The sequence below is a fragment of the Equus przewalskii genome, chromosome 6, assembly GCF_037783145.1.
Source record: "Equus przewalskii isolate Varuska chromosome 6, EquPr2, whole genome shotgun sequence".
Lineage (NCBI taxonomy): Eukaryota > Metazoa > Chordata > Mammalia > Perissodactyla > Equidae > Equus > Equus przewalskii.
The window spans coordinates 58,885,449-58,909,126 of NC_091836.1; the positions used below are offsets into that span (position 1 = coordinate 58,885,449).

Here is a 23,678-nt window from a genome sequence, read left to right on the forward strand (position 1 = left end):
ATAACCGTGGAGGTGGGGAGTCACTGTAAGACGCAGAATCTATTTTAGAAGTAGATTAAGATTTCCTGATGGACTGTACTAGGAGTATAAGAAGAATAGCTAAAACTCCTAAGTTTCTGGCCTAAGTAACTAGATGGATGGCTGATGTTATTTGCTGCAAAGGGAAGGGGTAGAGGAGCAAATTTGAAAGATTGTGTTTATAATTGTTTTTGAATTTGATACTTTCAGTTTATTTCTTTCAAGTTCATGTGCCAAATTTCTTCAACTAGTTTACCATCCATTTTGTATTTCTTTTGTATCCTCATATGCCCAGCACAGCTGTGATATATAATAAATACCTGCTGAATCTAATTAAATTGAAGTGGCCTTACAAGAAAACATACAAATCAAGATTTTCAAAACTTATGTTTGAAAAATCAAATACAGATGTTTCAAGACACTGCACGTTTAAAATTAAAAAACAAATGATACAGACAAGCATACTAGATATATGTTTACAATTTTAAAATGCATGCATTGTCGAACACTTGGTGGCATAAATGAAATTGAAGAGAAGTTTTCAAAAAGACTTAAATAGAAAGATTTTTAAATGTCATAAATTATAATTAAACTAAACATAAATGAACCACACTGGACATTACATTTTAAATAACTGATGGCAGCATATGCTGAATTTTGAAAGACTGGAATCCTCAGTCATTGTCACAACCAACATAATAAAGGGAAATCGTGTGAACACAAACTTTTGTGAGTTCTCTCTTAAGTCATACTGTGGCAGAGTTGAATCCTAGCAGCTGGTGTTCTTATGAGTAACTGGTTCTGGCATATTATCCCCAGGAAAATGTTTCTACCATTTTATAGCCATATCTTCAGCAGAAGCCAGAGAAAATATTTAATTCTTTACATCATACCTTTTCTATATACTTTTTATACATTTTGCCCTTAACAACCAATTCTCTCTCAATTCTGAAAATCCAGGGCCAGTCCCGGTGGCCTAGTGGTTAAGTTTGGTGTGCTCCACTTCAGCAGCCCAAGTTCAATTCCCGGACATGGACCTACACTGCTCTGTTAGTGGCTATGCTATACTGGTGGCCCACATACTAAAAAACAGTGGAAGACTAGCACGGATGTTAGCTCAGGGCAAATCTTCCTTAGCCAAAAAAATAAAAAATAAATAAATAAAAATCTAAAAAACTATACTATTTTAAAAACTGCACACTTTTCCTTCCAAAATATGCTAACATAAAACAAGAAAACAACATTTTCAGATGGATATTAATTCAATTGCCTTAAGTTTGTAAATTTTTTTTCCTGGTGAGGAAGATTGGCCCTGAGTGAACATCTGTTTCCACTCTTCCTCTATTTGCTTGAGGAAGGTTGTTGCTGAGCTAACTTCTGTGCCAATCTTCCTCTATTTTATGTGGGATGCTGCCACAGCGTGGCTTGACAAGCAGTGCTGGGTCCACATCCATAATCCAAATCTGCGAACCCCAGGCAGCCAAAGCAGAGAGCACAAAGTTAACTACTATGCCACCAGGCCAGCACCAAGTTTCTAATTTTTAAAACGGCTAATCATTAAGGCTATAAACTACTGTTCTGATAACCAAGACTTACTGGGGCTTACTGACAGATATCATGAGTAATAAGAGTAACTATAAAGGAGCCCAAAGGAAGATCTTTTTACAGTAACAAAAGCATTAATAGAGATGCCCCTTATTCAGAGTACTATTTAGTTCTTTACCTGCTCCCTACAACACTAACACACACAGCAAAATTTATATTCACAATTACATAGTACAAACGCTGTACTGTTTGTTTTGAGACAACTTTAACAGCCAAAACTAACAAAATGCTATTATTATTAACCAAATTGTCATTATTTCATTGTCTCCCAACGTTTTGAGTGGGGCTGTGCATATATGTGTATGTATAAAACCAACCCATTGTAGTAAAGATATAACCATACTAAGTGAAAAGGTCGGAGTACACCCTCCAAAAAATGACTATTTAATAGCATGAGTAATAAAAACTGCATTGCATAGACACAAAAGATGTCACAAAATGATGTGCCCCCAATTATTTAAAAAATGGGTATGTAATGTGAAATGTGAATGTGCATCTATGTTTATATATTTATGTATGTACGCTGGAGAAGGAAGAGAATTAAAAAACAAACACTAAAATGTTAGTAATTACTACATAGTAAAATTACAGATGATTTTTACTTTCTTCTTTTTTTCCAGATTGGCACCTGAGCTAACAACTGTTACTAATCTTCTTTTTGTTTTTTTCTGCTTTTTTTCCCCAATTCCCCCCAGTACCTAGTTGTATATTTAGTTGTGGGCCCTTCTAGTTGTGGCATGTAGGACGCCCCCTCACCATGGCTTGATGAGCAGTGCCACGTCCGTGCCCAGGATCCAAACTGGCGAAACCCTGGGCCACCGACATGGAGCACGAAAACTTAACCACTTGGCCCCAGGGCCGGCCCCCCTACTTTCTTCTTTATGCTTCTGTGCAACCCAAATCTTAACATGTACTTAAATACAATAAATAATTTTTTAAAATAAAACCTTCCATCATTTAGAAATTTTGTTGTTGACATTATGAGCCAACAATTTCAACTTAGTTTAATAAGCAATATAATCAACTTATAGACCAAAGTTATTTCTTAAGGCTAAATTTAGTCTCTCTGAAAATACTTAAATTCTTACCTATTCTGCACCAACCATCTGCTTACTATAGTAATAGTTATATAGTTAATAGTATAAATAAAAGGCTCTATTTTGATAAAGACAAAACTTATGAGATTATCATTAGTATCCAGAATATATCACATACAAATTCCATTTCCTTTAAATATAGTCAAAATCTATGTGTAAAGTCTTTTTTTTTTTTTTTTTGAGTAAGATTAGCCCTGAGCTAACACCTGCTGCCAATCCTCCTCTTTTAGCTGAGGGAGACTGGCCTTAAGCTAACATCCACACCCATCTTCCTCTACTTTATATGTGGGACGCCTGCCACAGTATGCCTTGCCAAGCAGTGCACAGGTCCACACCCAGGATCCAAACCGGTGAACCCCGGGTCACCAAAGCAGAATGTGCGAACTTAATCACTGTGCCACCAGGCCAGCCCCTAAGTGTAAAGACTTTGATCTCATTAAATTTTTGAATTATAGACCCTTCATAACTAGTTGAAAAAGATAAAAGACTAATTCATATTTTGCATTTTCTGAAAAACTTTTCTAATACTGAAATTTATTAATCTGGACACAAAAAGTACAAATCTACTTAACAGATAAATGTTATCTACCCCCCCAAAAAAAGTTTTCCATTTAGAAAGAACTAGATCCAAAGGTTATTCTAGATTGGGAACACTATGGTAAACAACATGGTACAGCCACTCTGGAAAGCAATTGAACAGTTTCTTTAAAAACTAAACATGCAATTACCATACAACTCGGCAATTGAAGTCCTAGGCATTTATCCTAGAGGAATGAAAACTCATGTTCACACAAAAACCTCACATAAATATTTATAGCAGCTTTATTTGTAATAGCCAAAAACCAAAACAAGCCAGATGTCCTTCAATGGGTGAATGGTTAAACAAACCAGTATAACCACACTACTGACTACTACTCAGCTGTAAAAAGAAATGAACTAGTGATAGGTGCAACAACTGGAATGACTCTCCAGAGAATGATGCTGAATGAAAACAACTAATCACACATACTATATATATACTATATGATTCTATTTATATAACATTCTTGAAGTTATAGTCTATAGAAATTATAGAATTATAGAAATAAAACATGGATTAGTGGCTGCCAGAGGTTAAGGAGTGGAAGGATTAAGGGTAAGAGGGAAGTGGCTATAGCTACAAAAGGGCAGCATGAGGGATCCTCGTGGTGAAAGAAATGTTCTCCGTCTTGACTACAAGTAATATCAACGTAAATATCATAATTTGAACACTACTATAGTTTTGTAAGATATTACTACTGGGGGAAACTGGGTAGAGAGTCCCCATTATTTCTTACAACTGTATATGAATCTACGATTATTTCAAAATAAAAGGTTTAATTTAAGAAAATACAGCATTTTAAGGGTATTCTCCAACATTTATTGTATCAACCAAAGTCAAAGATCTCCCCTCCAGAAATTTACAGTCTAAACCAGGCAACACAAAAAAAGTTTATGAAAGCTTCCTTAGAATTTAAAGTTAAGTGTATACATACACACAGTAATTGAGTATTAAAGTCTACACCATGTGGTAGTATAGAAAAGCATATACATGGCTCAAAGAAAAAAAAAATGCATTGAAACTCAAATTCCCTTCCAGTACACTAGTGTAATATTTTTAAATTTTTTTTTAAAAATAAGAAAGGAGAGCAGCACCCAGAATAGTTTGGTGCTGCTATTATGGTTCCCACAGCACCCTATAATTTATCTTTCAGTCATTTTCAGACATTATTATTTCTACTGTGCCTCTCCACTACACAGCAAAATCCACACATACAAGGACTGTCTCCATCTTACCCACCAGCATATGGCATGGTAACTGACAAGTGGGAAATACAGAGCAAAAATAAAACATTTTACAACTGAAATGAGCTGCTAAGTAAAACTGAACTACACTCCCCTGTTACAGAATTCAAGAATCTATCCTTAAGTAAATAAATAATTATTTATCTGTTTTTGGTTGAATTTTTCAATGTTGCCTATCAATTTTATTAAACAACTTTAAAAGATTTTAATATAAACGTCCTTAAAATACAAACCACTTTCCTCCTGAAATAAGTGAAATTCAGACATCTGTGACAGGAATAAACCAGATGGCATCAAGGGTCTTTAAAATATTTAAGTCTATCCTTTAAAACAAAGACAGAAAATACTGTCAAATTTAAGTAGCTTTCCTTTATTTTTTAAGGGAACTTGATTAAAAAGAAAAAGAGAGAAAAAAGCACACAGAAAAATCTTAAAAGCAAACAAAAGAATTACTTACCAAGTTGGCCATATAAATTGTGAGCAGCCCTCTCCTGCAAATAATTTTAAAAAGAGATACAGTGAGATTAAGCATCAATTCGACTTAATAATCACTTTATCATTTTTTTCAGAAATACATCTAAAGAGTTATCAGGAGTTAAGAAAAAGGGGATTATGCTGAACTAAGTTTTCAGTACCCTAATAGTTCGATGTAAATAGATCCTACAAGTCATTCTGTTTAGTGGTCATTAATTAAAATTCTTTAAAATTACCATTGCCTAGTAATTGTTAACTAGACTTATTGTGGTGATCATTTCACAGTACATCCCAATATCAAATCATTATGTTGTACATCTGAAAGTAATATAATGTTATATGTCAATTATATCTCAATTAAAAAAATTACTATTGCCTTATCATTATTTATTAATAGGAAGAGTAGTACAATTTGCTATTAGTCTATGTTTATGCTAGAGAACTCCAAATTTAATAAAGAATCCTAATGAATTCATCTTGCCAAAAAGTCAAGGCCAGGATAATTGTTATAAAAAGAAAATTTATTCATTTATTTTTTTTTTTTGAAAGGAAGATTAGCCCTGAGCTAACTGCGGCCAATCCTCCTCTTTTTTGCTGCGGAAGACTGGCCCTGAGCTATCATCTGTGCCCATCTTCCTCTACTTTATATGTGGGATGCCTACCACAGCATGGCCTGCCAAGCGGTGCCATGTCCACACCCAGGATCTGAACCGGCGAACCCCAGGCCGCCGAAGCGGAACGTGCGTACTTAACCTCTGAGCCACCAGGACGGCCCCTGAAAATTTATTTTTAAAAAATCAGGTCTTCTATTTGTTTCACATAAATGAAACTGTTCATGAAATGTCATTACAAATCATACTAAATCACCTTGGTTTCAACTTCATTGCTAAGTGAGAAGTCAGGTACTAAGTGAGCCTTCTAATACCAAAGGACAAACAAAAGTTCTGAAAACACTTTACAAGAAAATTGCATAGTTACCAAACTTATTTAATGAGAATTCAGGTAGAAACTCAAAGATAAGGATAATGTTATACCCTTAATCACTTTATTTAACTTATATTACATATGAGACCATGAATGAAGCACTTCCTATTCTCTAGGTAAGAAATCTTTAAAGTTTTAAGAGTTTAAGGGCAGAGTTCAAATAGAAAACGCTGAAAATTATAAAAACTTATTTGAACTTCAATTGTGAACATTTTTAGTACTCAAAGAAAAAAATACTTTGTATATAAAACAAGCACCAATATCAAATCACTTTCATTTAAATAGCATGCCAGGTCTTGATATTAACACTGTCAGTGAAACCTTCTTGATGTCAGATGCAGTCACACCTAGTCTTGATTGTTCATTAGATACAATGGCTTAATAAAGTTTTCAATATTACGAAAGCCACATGGAGGCAGCGCGATTTAACTGAACAACAGTGAAGTCAAGTTAGGAAATCAGGGTTCCAGGTAACTTTAATTCTCTGCTACTCTGTAATTTTGTCCTTAAAATGAGGGAACAATACTAACTTGTATTTTATTTTGTATTGTTAATGTAACTTGTATTTTAAACATAAGAACTATTTAATTAAAAAAATTTTGCATTTATCACCAATACATAAAACACAATCTTGGACCTAGTCTGGCTGAAAGGGGCAGGAGCTCTGGGGATACCCACTGAGCCACACCCCCAGGCAATGTCCCTCTTCCGCAGGTCCCGACGCACCTCAGCAACACAACAGAATTCTACTGTTCCTCTAAAACAGAATTTAAAAATTACTGATGAAATGATCTGTAAAATCCCTTTTAGTTCTTCTTTTCCATGATTTGCACATATGAATTGAAATTGTTCTTACTAATCCTTACCAATATTATCAGTTCCTACCAAATTTTAAATCAAAGATGTTCTAATAGTACTTATTTTAAATAAATTATATGCAGAAAAATTAGGGTAACATCAACATCCAAGAGTTACACATACACAGAAAAGTTAAATCCTTCTCAAGAGATACTTACTCTCTCCAAAAGCTGGTTACATATGAAGAAAAAATAATATTCTTAATTACAAAACCAAAATAAAAATATTTCTGTAATTTCAATGGTACTCCCTGATAATACATTTCATTATGAAGTGAACTAATATATGATGCTATCTTTAAAAATATTTGTTGCACTAATCTAATTCTGTCTCTAATATACAATTGTAATTCAGCTCCAGTTTCATCCCTAGCTTCCATCTATCTGATAATATAATTGTTTATCTTCAATTACCGGACAAAGATTATCTTGTTTACTCTTACGTTTTCACAAACCTGCAATAGTATCTGGCATCTAACAGGCACTAAATAAATGGCTGTGGAATTACTAGACAAGGTATTACTAGGAACTCAGCCTTAGAAAAAGGAACACATTACAGGGCCCGGCCCAGTGGCATAGTAGTTAAATTCGCATGCTCTGCTTCAGCGGCCCGGTGTTTATAGGTTCGGATCCTGGGCATGGACCTACACACCACTCACCAAGCCATGCTGTGGCAGCATCCCACATATAAAATAGAGGAAGACTGGCAACAGATGCTAGCTCAGGGACAATATTCCTCACCAAAAAAAGAAAAGGAACACATTACAGACATATAACATAGAAATATAATCACAAAGGGTAGCCACTAGACAAAGGGAGGGCCAATTAATGATACCAATTTATTAGCAAGCAAAGATGTGATCAGATGGGGCTGACCCAGTGGTGCAGTGGTTAAGTGCACACATTCTGCTTCTCGGCAGCCGGGGGTTTGCTGGTGTGGACATGGCACCAGTTGGCAAGCCATGCTGTGGTAGGCATCCCACATATAAAGTAAAGGAAGATGGGCACGGATGTTAGCTCGGGGCCAGGCTTCCTCAGCAAAAAGGAGCACTGGCGGTAGTTAGCTCAGGGCTAATCTTCCTCAAAAAAAAGAAAAAAGAGATGTGATCAGAGTATCTTATATTTGCATAAATGTTAACAATTTACAAGGTATAATCAATCTTTTGAAATCAGATTTTATCCTCTCAACAGCCCTAAGAAGTATAATGCAAATACTATTATCCTCACTCAAAAAAATCAAGAATCAGAGAAGTTAAGTGGTTTCCCTAAAAATATAAAAGTAGCAAAAAGACAAGCTGGAATTAGGAGTCAGTTCATCTGACATCAGTTTCAAGTTCTTTCCAATGTACTGCTTCTACAGCAGAAAATCTTTACGTTACTCAATTCTTTAAATCTGCAACTCACTGACTTGTTTAATATGGTGTCCTAACAGGCTTCTATGCTTTGAAGATGAACAAAGCCTTGACATACTCACCACCGGGAAAGGCAGAGGATGTATTATTACTAAATTATGTCCTATTCTGATCTCAAGTTTCGATTTATCATTCTCAAATAATGAGGAAGATCACCTCCTTACCAGCCTTATCTGAATTCCAACCCAGAGCTAACAGCCTCAAGAAGGAGAGGACAATCATCCGGGAAGGGCATGATGTGGTAGACTGCACAGCCAGACTTTCTGGTGGGTTAACCTGGTACAGCATCTTCAACCTCTGTTCCAGTGTCAACGTGGTAGGGGTAGAACATCAGAACAGTGATTTACTTCATCACTTCTCCAGAGATGTTCAGTATCACAAGAAACTGATACGTTAATTAAACGCCATTTTATTATTTAACACTCGACTATATCTAGCCTAAGTCTGACGACAAACAGGCCACTCCCTTCCTAGTGAGGAAATTCTCTCCGGAAACCAAGTTACAAATTAAAACATTACAACAACAGTGTTAGGGAAGGGAGAGGTGCCAGATAGAATTAAAGGTGGCCTAGGCCTATAGAGGAAGGGCTGGGGCCAAGAAGGACCATAACCTTTTTAATCCAAGGACATTCCGATACACAAATGCTCCCATTCTGCTGAGAAGCACTGGATTAGAAGGTTGGTGAAGCTCAAAGAATAAGCAATCTAAAGTTAGTCAAGTATTTCTTTCAACTCCAGATAAGCTTCTTCTTTTTTTTGATGGAGGAACAGGCGAATCTCTTAAATTTACATGTAAAATTTCAGCGGGTGTGCGCATTAAGGGATACTACCTAAAAAAGTACTAAGAACCGCTGCTACAAGAAGTAACTCTGGGTAATCAGAGTTACTTCATTATTCTTATGGGAAAAATGTTAAAATAATTAAATTTTCTTAGCATCTTAGTAGATTAAAGGGTATCCTCACATTCTCCTGAAATTCCAAGTATTATTATCTTCTAACAACATTATTGTGTCTAATTAGATGAGCAATAATTCTTTTTTCCTGGAAACTCTAATGTATATATGCTTTAGCTAACATTCTCAAATTTTTGAAGGACACCGTATGTAACACATTTCATAACTAAGGTCACTAGGGAGTACAGTAGGAATCGTGTAACTTCTAAGTTCTTAATACTTACATGTTCTATATACTATACTATAGAAAAATATTTATGTCTTCTACAAGTAAAAGTTCCTCACCACTGTAATGGTTTACTAAGAGATGCTATTTAATCATCTCAGAAAGTCTTTCAAGATATAATAGATTTTCATCTATCAGAATTTTTAGAAGAGTATAAAAATACTTCCTTAAGACACAGGAATGGATAAGATAGAATTCCAGTCTAGAGCAAGAGTCTATAATCATATTCTATCATATATAGTGGATAATACAGAGTAAACTTTTCAGAGGACTACAAGGAAATTTAATTTTCTTCCTGTGAAGATAACATGACACTGAAACTTGAAGATGACAAGAATTTATAGACCAAATTAATGGTATTCTTTTATTTACAATTATATAGTTCATACATTTTGGTCATATCTGCTTAGGAGTTTCATAACTACAACAGCGTAATTTAACAACTCAACTCATGAGTATGCTTAGAATAAATATGCAATTTTTGATATTTTAATCCACGTCCATGTTTGAGCACCCTGCAGTTTTAACTTATCTAAACTAACTCTAAATATCAAAGCAAATTCCACAGCAATTCTACAAAACAAAATCCATCAGAACAACTTCTTTCTGAACCACAAACAAAGCACTTCCTAGAAAAAGAAAGAGAAGACTAGTTCTTAACAGCCCACCTAGGGATAAACTAGATGTTACCAATGCTTCCTGCTGAGTTACTATGATCACAGTTCTTTCGTGGCACAAATTTTTTAAGCAACCCTGGAAACAACTTCAAAGCTTTCTCAGAATCCCACAGAGATGTGATTAAGATTTAAGTAAGCTGCCCTCTTACAAGGTGTTAGGAACTAACTAGCTAAGCATGCTTAATTCTATAAAGGGAAGGGAGACTGGGAAAGATGGATGGAAGCACAGAAGGATGGAGGGATGGAGGGATGGATGAACGGATGGATAGGTTGGAGAGAGGGAGAAAAAAGCAGGGAGAAAAGAAAGTTAAACTAGTATAGATGAAGACATATTTATGAATACAGAGAGATCTTCACTTATGTATCTATATCTATATATATTTCTCCATTGTGTGTGTGTGTGTATAACCATACTGTATGTTCTTATCTCATTAACTGCTTTTTGAAAACCTGATTATACAATTGAGTACAAAATGTATAATCTCAGAGTAAAGATTTCACTATTAAATAAAGCTTTAGAGATTTAAAAATTAGGACTACTATTATTTGCTAAGTTGAAAAACACTGCTAATCACCTACATTCTGTTTCTTCCAGGCTTTCTAATATATTATTGATATTTATTTTAAAAATGATAAACGGTATACACATTTCCATTGACAACTGACTCCTTAAAGGTTGCTATTTCCCAACTTCTAACCTCAGACCTCTTGTTAATCTGGGCTTTCACACTCTAATCTTCCCCCATAGCTTCAATGACCATCCTATAAGAAGGAAACTTCCAATTTATTTTTATAAGTATCACACTTCTCCAGAGTTCTCAAGACTCATATTTCAAGCTGCCTACTGGCTATCTCCACTAAGATTACATTGATTTTCTTTGTGAATTAAAAGCATAATTATAAATTCCTTTTCCTTAAAGTAAAAACTATAATATTAATATGCTTCATTTTGGGCACTAGATGTAATAATTTTAAAATATACATAACTTCAACCTTTGTAAATTAATTATAATCTATTAAGGGATCCTAATATTTTCTGAAATCTTAATAAAAATTTGTGGTAAGTAAAAAATACCTTTTCAAAGCAAATAAGACCACTAAGTTAACTTCTGCACAATTCCAGACAGAGACCAGACTTGCTTAAAATAAGACACACTATAAAGCAACTTGAAAAGAGATAAAGCTAAAGATTTGCTTTTCTATATTTTAAGGTTAACTCCAAAAAATTTTTTAAAACCTGCTTTTTAAAAAAAGAAGTCACTGTTATAAACTATTTAACCCACAATAAAAAAAAATTTAAATAAATAAATAAAGTCATTAGCTTCCAAACAATAATAAAAAACTACAATTTTAAGTTTTTAATTAGACCCCAAACCAGAATTTGTAGCTGATATCCATATACACAAACAACTCTCAACAAGAAGAACAAAAGAGCTATTTTCCAGTATTAATTGCATCAGCTAATAAATAACAGAACTAAATCAACACATCTCACAAAGAGTTCAATTACACAACAAGCACATCAAGGCAGGGATCAACTTTTCTTCAGCAACTATATGACAGCACTTATAAAGAAGCTACACCCAAATTTTTAAGTCTTTAAAACAGTAAAACCACTCCAATTAATAGTTAAAACAGGCATGCTCTATTAACACCCACAAATTTTCTGTGAATACTGAGTATCTATGAATAAAACACTAGTGCAATAGCTTACTAAAAGGATGGTGTAACGATCAACAGTGAGCAAATATCTTAAGCACTATCACAGTGCCTGGCATGTGATAATTGTATGGCAAATAAAAAGAAGAAAGCTTTAGAAAAGTTCACTATCAAAAGTAAAAGGAGAATTAACTAGTGAACCAAAATCCAAGTTACCATCTCACTTCCAGAAAACCTCTTTATGCCTTAAGTTATAGCTTTTAATATCAATAACATAATTTTACTTGGGTGTTACTGTATTTAAACAAATGTTGGTCTTGAAGGAAAAGTTTTATTTTATTTTTAACTAAAATTGTGAAAATAAGACCTAGACTAATACGTCAGCAGAAAAGAATTGAGAGCTCAATAAGAAACACACACATACACATGAAAAATTGGTATATAACAAGCGGCATTACAAATCAGTAGAGAAAGAATGAACTATTGAATTCCTGGTGCCAGAGTAACTGACTATTCACCAGCCAAAAAAAAAAAACACAGGAAAGGGGGCAAGGGGGGGTAAAAAAAAGACATCCTATGGTAAGCACAGCCTCTAAGATGGACCTAAACATATTTCTATTTTTCAAGGTGATAAAATACTAACACTAAGAAGCTATAAAGTTAAAGATATATATATATTGTAGTCTGTAGAGCAAGCACTAAAAAAAGAGAAACAAAAAAATACATAAAAATGGAATTCTAAAAAAAATTCTTCTTCCAGTTTCCAGTCCCCATGTAAGGAGCCTGGAAGTCATGACTCAGTCCTAATACCAAGTAAAAAGCTGAGTGAACTGAAAACTCAACAACTCTTCTCAGATCTGTAAAAGAAGGGAAGCCACACTGCAAACTGCTGCCCCCCAAACTGGGGAGATACAGGTAAATACAGACAATCACAACTTACCACAGCAGAAACTCACAAGCTAAAACCTCCAAGAGAAAGAGAGCCAGGAGAGGAAAACCTGAACTGTAATTGATGAATAGCAGGAGGCTTAGTGTGAACAAGTCAGAGAGTTAAAAATTCCAGGAGTACTCAGTCATAAGGGGGCCCCCCACTTTTGTGGTTTTATCTCCAGGAGCTTGACTAAGTTCTCAAGTAAATATCAGAGAAAAATTTCCTTGTGCTTCCAAGCAGGGGGTAGGGAAAAGGAAGCGTTCTGCAATAAGCCAGAGCACTCTGTTCCTAACAAGGCTTGCCCTCAGGAGAAACCAGTTAACCAGACCCCAACCTGCTGAGGTATTATGAGAGCCTAACTGACCCGGGGAAGGGAAATACCCCACTCCAGCCGGCTCTAGAATTCCACATGGAAGAAGTGACATACCCAACTCCAGCACACTCTAGCCATCCTGCCCCACCAAAGGCGAGGGGAAACACTGAGAAACATAGTTCAGAGCCTAGAGGCATAGGCTCACTGAGAGACTGAGACCTAATCTAAGGACTAAAGAACACTTCCCCTTCCCCCACACCTCACCACCATATTACTAAAGGCCTATTTACAGCAGTTCCTTTTACCTGGTACATCATGTCTGGCCATCTAGAAAAAATTACAAGGAAAACAAAAAGGCAAAAAACACTATTTGAAGAGACAGAGCAAGCTCATCAGAACCAGACAGCAGGGATGTTGGAATTATCAGGCGAGGAATTTAAAACAACAAAGATTACTATGCTGAGGGATAAAGTAGAGAGCATGTAAGAACAGATGAGCAATGTAAGCAGAGAGAGAGAAATCCCAAGAAAGAACTATAAAGAAAAGAAACTATAACAGAAATGAAGAACGCCTTTGATGGGATTACTAGTAGACTGAATACAGCTGAGGAAAGAATCTCTGAGCTAGAGGATATATCAGCAGAATCTTTGAAAGCTGGAAAGCAAAGAGAAGAAACACTGAAAAAAACAGAACAGAATATCCAATGACTATGGACAACTACAAAGGTTCAACATACGCATAATAGGAATAGCAGAAAGGGAAAAAAAAATGAAAGGAAGAAATATCTGAAACAATAATGACTCAGAATTTTCCCAAATTAATGTCAGACACCAAACCACAGATCCAGGAAGCTCAGAGAACACCAAGCAGGATAAATGTTAAAAGAAAAAACTACACCTAGTCATATCATATTCAAACTACAGAAAATCAAAGATAAGGAAAAATCCTGAAAGAAGCCAGAGGAAAAATACACCTTACATGTATGTAGAGGAACGAAATTAAGAATTACATCTGACTTCTCCTTAGAAACCATGCAAAAAGAGAGTGGAGTAAAACATTTCACGTACTGAGAGAAAAAAACCACCAACCTAGAATTCTGTACCCTGTGAAATTATCCTTCAAAAGTGAAAGACAAATAAAGAGTTTATCAGACAAAAATTGACAGAATTCGCTGAGAGGAGACCTGCTCTGCAAGAAATATTAAATGCTAAATGTTCTCTAGAGAGAGGGAAAATCATACAGATCACAAACTGGTCTACATAAAGAAAGGCAGAGCACCAAAGAAAGAATAAGTGAAAGTAAAATAAAAAATTTTATCTTTCTTATTAACTGCTTTAATAGATAAGTTTGTTCAAAATAATAAAATATTTGATTATGTACACTTACATATATATATATAATGTGTGTATTTGAATATATATATATGCTAGTATATGCTTATATGTAAATGAAGTGAATGACAGCAATGATACAAGGGACAGGAGGAAGGAATTAGGACTATCTAGTTATTATAAGGTACTCTTACTACCAATCAAGGCATACAGTGTTATTTGAAAGCAGACTTGCATTAGTTGTATATGTATTGCAAAAAAACTAGGGTAATCACTAAAATAAAGTAAAAGAAGAAGTAAAACTGATATGCTAAGAAAGGAGAGAAAGAACCATATAAAATGTTCAATTTAAACCACAAAAGGCAGAATAAGAGTGGAAGACAAAAACTGGAACAAAAAACAAGGGCAAGAAAAACACTAATGAACATGGTAGATGATAATCCAACTATATCAATAATCACTTCAAATGTCAATGGTCTAAATACACCAATTAAATGACAGAGGTGGTCAGAGTTGATCAAAATACACAACCCAACTATATGTCATCTACAAGAAACCCAATTTAAATATAAAGACATACATAGATTAAAATAAATAAGCATACAAGGAGTGATGTCTCCATCATGGCAGAGAGAACTTGCCCCGGACTCTCTCTCCTCCAACATACAAGGAAAAGGGGCAGCCATACTCCAAAAGAGGACAACCTAACACAACACAAAAAACGTCAGAGACACACGCAGCCACACAATGGATGGTAGAGAGGCTGCAGCCCCCCTCAGAGGAGCTGGGATAGGGTAAGAGAGATCTTCACTCCCTCCCCTAAAGACTTCGATCCACAACCGCGGGAGGCACCATGAGGGAAGGAATGGGGAAGAGGACGCTCATTTGTGAGAACAAGGACCCCCTAGGGCCCTTGAAGCCTAGAGGGAAGCCTTCTAACAGGGCAAAAGCTTTCGCAGGCGGTGACCTCATCAAGCCACCACCCCAGGAGACTAGATAGTGAGAGCGAGAAAGCCCAGAGAGCAAGCAGGGGAAAGCACCCCTCCCCCCACCCACCCCACACCCGCTCCAACACAGGGCATCTCGGCTGAAGGTGGAGGGCTCAGATTATGCGCTCTTGACCCCACCCAGTGGCGATAACTGCAACCAAACAATATCAGAATGCGTAAGACCCGACCTACCTCCTCTAACAACATCAAACACTATATCAAATCTCCAGACCAGAGAGAAAATGACAAGTACCCAGAATTCAGTCCTGAGGACACAGAAATGTGTAATCTAAATGACAAGGAAGTGGAAACAGCCATCATCAAAAAATTGAGGTAAAAGAGAATGTAGAGAAACAATTCAACAAGTTTAGGAGCTACTTCACAAAAGAGATTAAAACTATAAAGAAGAATAAGCATACGAAAAAATGCTCCACAACATACATCCAACAAGGAACTGAAAATTAAAACAACAAGATACCACCACACACCTATTAGAATGGCCAAAATTCAGAACACAGATAACGCTAAATGCTGCCAAGGATGTGAAACAACAGAAACTCTCATTCATCACTGATAGGAATGCAAAATGGTACAGCCACTTGGGAAGACAGCTTCAAGGTTTCTTACAAAATTAAACATACTCTTACTATATGATCCAACAATCACACCCCTTGGTAATTTCCCAAAGGGGATGAAAACTTACGTCCACACAAAAACCTGCACATGGATGTTTACAGCAGCTTTATTCATAATCGCCAAAACTTGGAAGCAACCAAGACATCTTTCAATAAGTCAACAAATAAATAAACTGTGGTACATCCAAACAATGGAATATTATTCAGTGCTAAAAAAAGCAAAGACCTATCAAGCCATGAAAGGAAACTTAAAAAAACTTAAAGCCATATTACTAATTAAAAGAAGCCAATCTGAAAAGCCTACATACTGTAGGATTCTAACTGCACGACACTGTGGAAAAGGTAAAACTATGGAAAGAGTAAAAAGATCACTGGTTACCAGGGACTTGGGGGAAGGAGGAATGAATAGGCAAGCACAGAGGATTTTTAGGACAGTGAAATTACTCCGCATGATATAATGGTTGATACATGTCATTAGACATTTGTCCAAACTCATAAAACATACAACATCGAGTGAACCCTAATGTAAATTATGGATTTGGGAAGATAATGATGTATCAGTGTAGGTTCATCAACTGTAACAAATGTACCGCTCTGTTGGGGGATACTGATCATCAGGAAGGCTATGAAGGGCCAGGGGATATGCAAGAACTTGTTGTACCTTCCTCTCAATTTTGCTTTGAAATTAAAACTACTCCCAAAAGATAGTCTTAAAAAAAGGGGGGGTGGGGGACAATTGAAAAAAAAAGTAATACATAGTGTCACCTTCTATAGAAAATAAAAATTCAAATAATGGAAAAGAAAGCAGGAAAAAGAACAGAGAAAGAAAAAAAAAGAAAAATGGAAAACAAATAAAATGGTAGACCTAATCTAGCCACACCAATAAATACACCAAATATTAATGGACTAAATCTAATCAAAAGGCAAAAATTACCAGAACAGATTCAAAAAATCAAGACCCAACTACAGGCTATTTGCAAAAAATACACCATAAATATAAAGACATAGGTGCTTGAAATTAATTGGAAAGAAAAATATATACTATGCCAACAGTAAGTAAAAGGCAGCTGGAATAGTAATAAAACAGAATTCAGAACAAAGAGAATTATCTTAGCTACAGAGAACACTTTTTATTATTTTATATGGATAAAAGTTTCAGTGAATCACAAAGAAATGGCAATCATAAATGTGTATATACCAATAAACTCTTCACAGAAACTGAAAGCATTAATGAGAGAAACAGACAAACTCAGAACCACAGCTGGGGATTTTAACACCTTTCTCTCAGCAAATGATAAAACCAGACAAAAAATTAGTAATGACATAGGTCAGTAAGTAGTTCTCAACAAAGAAGAACTATACTGTCCCACAGGGATATGTTTCCCATGAAACATTATTTGTGGTCTCAATTTGGTGAGGATGGGAATGGAATGCCAAAGGTATGTATGAGTACAATGCACAGGACAGCCTTCCCCAAAATAAAGAATTATCTGGCCCAAAACATGTCAATAGTGCCAAGACTGAGAAACTAGGCAAATGCAAGGAAAAAGAAAGAAAACTAGGGGCTGGCCCTGTGGCCAAGTGGTTAGGTTCACACGCTCTGTGGTGGCCCAGTGTTTGCTGGTTCAGATCCTGCGCACAGACATGGCACCGCTCATCAGACCATGCTGAGGCAGCATCCCACATACCACAACCAGAAGGACATACAACTAGAATATACAACTGTGTACTGGGGGAATTTGCGGAGAAGAATAAGGAAAGAAGAATTGGTAACAGATGTTAGCTCAGGTGCCAATCTTCAAAAAAAAAGATACGTAAAACACTCAAGCCAAAAGGCATTAAATGAAACGAAGAATATACTTTATAATGCTAGGAATTCCACCTCAAAATTAAGATACAATCTGAAAAACATAATTTATAGCATAGATCTTATGTCTATCTATCAACCTTTGAACTCCAATAAAAGAGGATGCACCATTTTTTCAAGTCTTCATAAAAATCACAAAAATTGGGCACAAATTAAGCCACAAAGAAAACTTTATTAAGTTTCATACAGAGGAACCACTACAAACAACATTCTCGAATAAGAACGCAATAAAACTATAAATTAAGCTTTCTACTAAATAATTCTTATATCAAAGGAGAAATACAAACTAAAATTGCAGAATCTCTAGAAAATGCTGATAATGAAAATATTACATATCAGGCTCTATTGGATATAATTAAGCAGTGATCAGAAGAATATTCACAGCCTTAAATAATTATATAAATACAACTTAAAGAATAAAAAGAAATAAGCATCAGGGGCTGGCCCCGTGACCTAGTGCTTAAGTTTGACATGCTCCATTTCAGGGACCCGGGTTTGGTTCCCAGGCATGGATCTACCCCACTCACTGGCAGCCATGCTGTGGCAGCGACCCACATAGAAAATAGAGGAAGACTGGCACAGGTGTTAGCTCAGGGTGAATCCTCCTCAGCAAAAATAAATAAATAAATAAGCATCAAACTAAAAAGGTTTTAAAAAAGAAAGGAAATTAGACAAGAGAAAATAGAAGGAAGGAAAAAAACAACAAAAACAAGAATTGAAATAGAAAACCAAAACACAGAACTAATAAACAAGATTCATTAAAAAACAAAATCAATAAAATTACTAGCTAACATGATAAAAAAGGGAAATGGCACAATTATACAAAATAAATAAGTTGAGAAACAACCATTGAAAACATAAAATTCAATCAAATCATATCAGACTACTTTGTACAACACCACGCAAATAAATATAAAAATCTTTATAAAATGGATAATTTCTGGGACATGAATAATTTTTAAGAGATGGATAACTTTCTAGCAGTCAGAGAAAGTTACTAAAACTCTTTCTCTAGTGAATGAGTTGAAAGTTTAAACAGACCAATGTACACACAGGAAACTGAAAACTTTTTCTAAGAACAACCACATCCAAAAGAGTCACCATATGCAGAAGGTTTCACAGACGAACGGCCAAATACTTAAAGGTCAGAATATTCACTGCTATTTAAATTATTCCAGAGCAAGAAAAAGAGGAAGAAAAGTTCTGAAATATTTTATGAAGTAAATATGACACTGACACTCAAACCTGATAAAGAATACACACACACACACACACAATGACACAAATAGTGATATCATGATGAACTGAGGTTCATTCCTGCAAAGCAAGGATTGCAGAATGTCAGGAAATCCATTCACCTAATTCACCATAAACAACATTTGTACTGAAAAGATCTGGTGATTACCACTTTAATCACATAATCAAAGTTGGAACCATTTGGAACTATGGCCCTCCTGTTGACTTCAACATTGTCTATCAAGTATATTCTTACCAAGAATATACAAAGGAGAAAGGAAAGTCTCTTCAATAAATGGTGCTGGGAAAACTGGCCTGCCACATGCAAAAGAGTGAAAGTAGGCATCATTCATACCATACACTAAAATTAACTCAAAAGGGATTAAAGACTTGAAGGTAAGATCTGAAACCATAAAACTCCTAGGAGAAAATACAGACAGTACACAGTACACTATTTGACATTGGTCTTAGCAGCATCTCTTTGAATACCAAGTCTACTAAGGCAAGGGGAAAAAAAATATATTAACAAATGGAACTACATCAGACTAAAAACCTTCTGCAAGGCAAAGGAAACCATGAACAAAAAAAAAAGACAACCCACCAACAGGGAGAAAATATTTGCAAATCACATATCTGACAAGGCATTAATCTCCAAGATTCATAAAGAACTCACACAACTCAACAACGGAAAAACAAACAACCCCATCACAAAATGGACAGAGGATATACACAGACATTTTTCCAAAGAAGATGTACAGATGGCCAAGAGACACATAAAAAGATATTCAATGTCACTAATTATTAGGGAAATGCAAATCAAAACTATAATGAGATATCACCTTACACCGGTCAGAATGGCTATTATTACTAAAACAAAAAATAACAAATGTTGGAGAGGATGTGGAGCAAAGGAAATCCTCACGCAGTGCTCATGGGAACGCAAATTGGCGCAGCTACCACGGAAAACAGTATGGAGATTTCTCAAAATATTAAAAATAGAAGTACCATATAATCCAGCTATCCCACTACTGAGTATTTATCCAAAGAAGTTGAAATCAACAATCCAAAGAGATTTACGCACCCCTATGTTCACTGGCGTATTATTCATAATAGCCAAGACATGGAAGCAACCCAAGTGTCCTTCTATGGATGAATGGATAAAGATGTTGTATATATATACAATGGAATACTACTCAGCCATAAGAAAAAGACAAAATTGTCCCATTGCAACATCCCTTCAGGGTATGATTTTAAGTAAAATAAGCCAGACAGAGAAAGACAAATACTGCATGATTTCACTCATATGTGGAAGATAAACAAATACATGGATACATAGAACAGATTAGTGGTTACAAGAGGGGAAGGGGGCTGCAGGGTGGGCGAAAGGGGTAAAGACGCATATGTATGGTGATGGACAAAAATTAGACTATTGGTGGTGAGCATGATAAAGTCTATACAGAAATTGATAATGTACACCCAAAATTACACAATATTATAAACCATTATGATCTCAATAAAATAACTGAAAAAAAAGAATGTTTAATCTGAATCTAATGAAGTCTTTAGACCCAACTTAAAGTTTACAAGAAACAAATGAGATAAATGAGCCAATGAAACAATTCCATGAGGAAAAAATACAGAAAAAATCAAACATGTTTTACATACAACAAAAGAACTGGCATGGTCACATCAATAAGTCAATGCTATGGAGGGAAAAGGTAGAAGATTAACCTAGATTAAAAGAAAAGAAATACAACACCATACAAAAACTATGACTGGATTCTGGTTCAAAAAAACAGCTGTAAAGCATTTTAGGACAATATGGACTAGATGCTATCAAGGAACGAATGCTAATTTTCTTACGTGAAGTCACAGTGTTATAATTATGTAGGAAAGTCTCCTTATTTTAGAATATGCATGCTGAACTATGTAGCAGTAAAGTGTCATGATGTCTACAATGTACTTCCATATGGTTCATAAACACACACACAAAAAAAACCATACATACATATACATATAATCACATAGAAAAAAAGTAAAAATGACAACATGTTAACAACTGTTGACTCCAGATGATGGTTACAGAGGTGTTTTCAACATTTTCTGTTACAAAGTAAGCAAATAACTTGAAAAATGCTCATATTACTCAAGTGCTAAAAATAAATAAATCATAGCAAACTTGGTTTAAACCATCTTCAAAGGCTTAATAAACATAAATAATAATATTACTATAAAACTAAATTTTCCACTAAATATTTGAAAACTATAAAACATATATGGAAATATTTCTCATCCCTCGACTGTAATAAATGATAAACAAAAAAAAATTCTAGTCGGGGTGGGGGACAGCAAACCAGTTCTATTAAACACGTAGATATGTAAAATTTTACCTGCTTTTTCTTTCAATTAGAATGGCCACATAAGATGCTGGCAGAGCGGCACCAAAGCCAGGACTCCATGAGTAGAATTTTCCAAGTATCTTCCTGTAATTCAAATTTAGAATGTTTGTGTGAAATTTCTAGTTGGTGATTTCAGTTATTATGAATAGAGAAAAAGTTCCCCTTCTCAATCCACCCTCTGTCTAAATGGCTCACAGCACCTCAAATTCAACATGTTCAAAACCAAACTCATTGTCTCTCTCCCCTCTCCCCGTGAACTTGTTCTCTCTCCTCTATTTTCCTAGCTTAAAGCATCAACAACCACCTATGTGTGACACTTTGAGACATCCCTGGCTTTTCCTTCTCCCGTACCCCATACATTAAATCATTCCCTTACATTTTTCCATATACAATTTCTCTCTCAAATTCCTCTCCAACCTGCTGCCCCTCCCTTAGGTAGGTCCCTCACCATCTCTTATTCAGACTACAACAAAAGCAAACTAATAGGGGTCTCTCCTTCCAATAATTTAGTCAGTCATATTCATTCAGACATTGCCTGGATCCAACATTGCTCACTATGTAAACCCTCTATGTTTTCAGTTTCCTTATCTATCAAATGGGAATAATAATATTACTTATCTCAGAGAGCTGCCATGAGGACTACATGAGATATTCCCAGCACCATGCACAGCACAGAGAAAGTACTCAGAAAATGTTCGCTGTTATTACAATTATTACTATTATAATTACTATTTTTTAACACATGATAGATATTCAACAAATGTCTCTCCTTCTTTGCTTCTACAGCCCTTGATAACTTTTTCTTACAGCACTTACTAAATAAAGTATTTCATATTTTTTAATTATATCTATACCATTTTTCATTTACTAGAATAAGTCCCTTGAAAGTAAGAATCTGCATAGTGTCTCACACATTATAAATGGTCATTAGCTGTTTGGGTTTTTAAATGGAAAAGAAAAAAAGTAAATTTGGAGATGTTAGGCTGATTTTTTTTCCTTTCAAAGACATGTTCCTAAAAAAGGAATAAAAAAAAGGAACATAAAAATTACAAGAAATTATCTGAACAAAGTTGGTCAATTGCTAAATGATGCATTATGATAGGAAGAAATATAAATACATACAGATAAGGATGAAGAATCAGAGAGGAAATGAGCTTTTTAATTGAAGCTTAGCTTTAAAAGAATTAGAAAATCTGGGGCTGGCCCCATGGCCGAGTGGTTAAGTTCGCACGCTCTGCTTAGGCAGCCCAGGGTTTCCCCAGTTTGGATCCTGGGTGCAGACATGGCACCGCTCATCAGATCATGCTGAGGCGGCATCCCACATGCCACAACTAGAAGGACCCACAAGTAAAAATACACAACTATGTACCAGGGGGCTTTGGGGAGAAAAAGGGAAAATAAAACCTTAAAAAAAAAATTAGAAAATCTACTGAGCATACATAATCTGGGTATTTCCAAAATGAAGGACATCAGAAACCTTCTGCATGAGAAGACAGGAGGTGGTTCTTCCTCCAATATAAAATCCACAAAGGACTTAAGTGACTGAGGGTAAAAATTAAAGGAAAATAACTCAATGAGTCAGTTACAAGAGGCACACAAATGTTACTTTATTACAAGTATTTTATGTTTCCATACTTAACCAAACAGGCTCAAAGAACATAAAGAAAGATGCTGTAATAGCAATTTATTATTATTATTGCAATTTTGGAACCTAATTATCTTATAACTTTATTTTTAGAGCTTTAACAAGTATTAGAAACTTTCCAGGGACCACATGACAAAGAGTTTCTTACACAGATTTTTAAGTCAATTTAAAGGCATGCTGTACTCAATATCATAAACCTTATAAATTGTATTCTCCATAATCTAAGCTTATAAATAATAATGTTCTAAGGGAAAAACATCTGTAAAATAGATTTGGAAATTATATTTTAATTGCAGTTAAAATATACCTGCAGAACTACTTTGGGCACCACTAACTGGGTAACACCAATACAAGGATAATGTGAAGTTACTATTTTAACTTGACAAGACTAAAAAAAAAAAACTCATTTGGGTTTTCAACAATCAATGGGGAAAAAGATAAAAAGTAAGTATCTAATAAACATGTTAGGTATATCACAGCACTAAGAAATGAATTCTAAATGCATGTATATTATATGAAGCATGTGACAGATAATGTATGTAAGAC

At 35.2% G+C, this 23,678-nt stretch overlaps 1 protein-coding gene across 2 annotated transcripts in view; it reads right to left on the bottom strand.

The window, feature by feature from the left end:
• TMEM135 (transmembrane protein 135) overlaps window positions 1-23,678 on the bottom strand; it is a 240,996-nt gene that overhangs the window by 182,253 nt on the left and 35,065 nt on the right. For both annotated transcript variants that reach the window (XM_008540482.2, XM_070623941.1), the window contains 2 exons: window positions 21,479-21,571; window positions 5,002-5,035 (listed from right to left, as the gene is read on the bottom strand). In XM_008540482.2, the coding sequence (XP_008538704.1) occupies window positions 5,002-5,035; window positions 21,479-21,571 (127 nt within the window). The remainder of the gene's footprint in view (window positions 1-5,001; window positions 5,036-21,478; window positions 21,572-23,678) is intronic.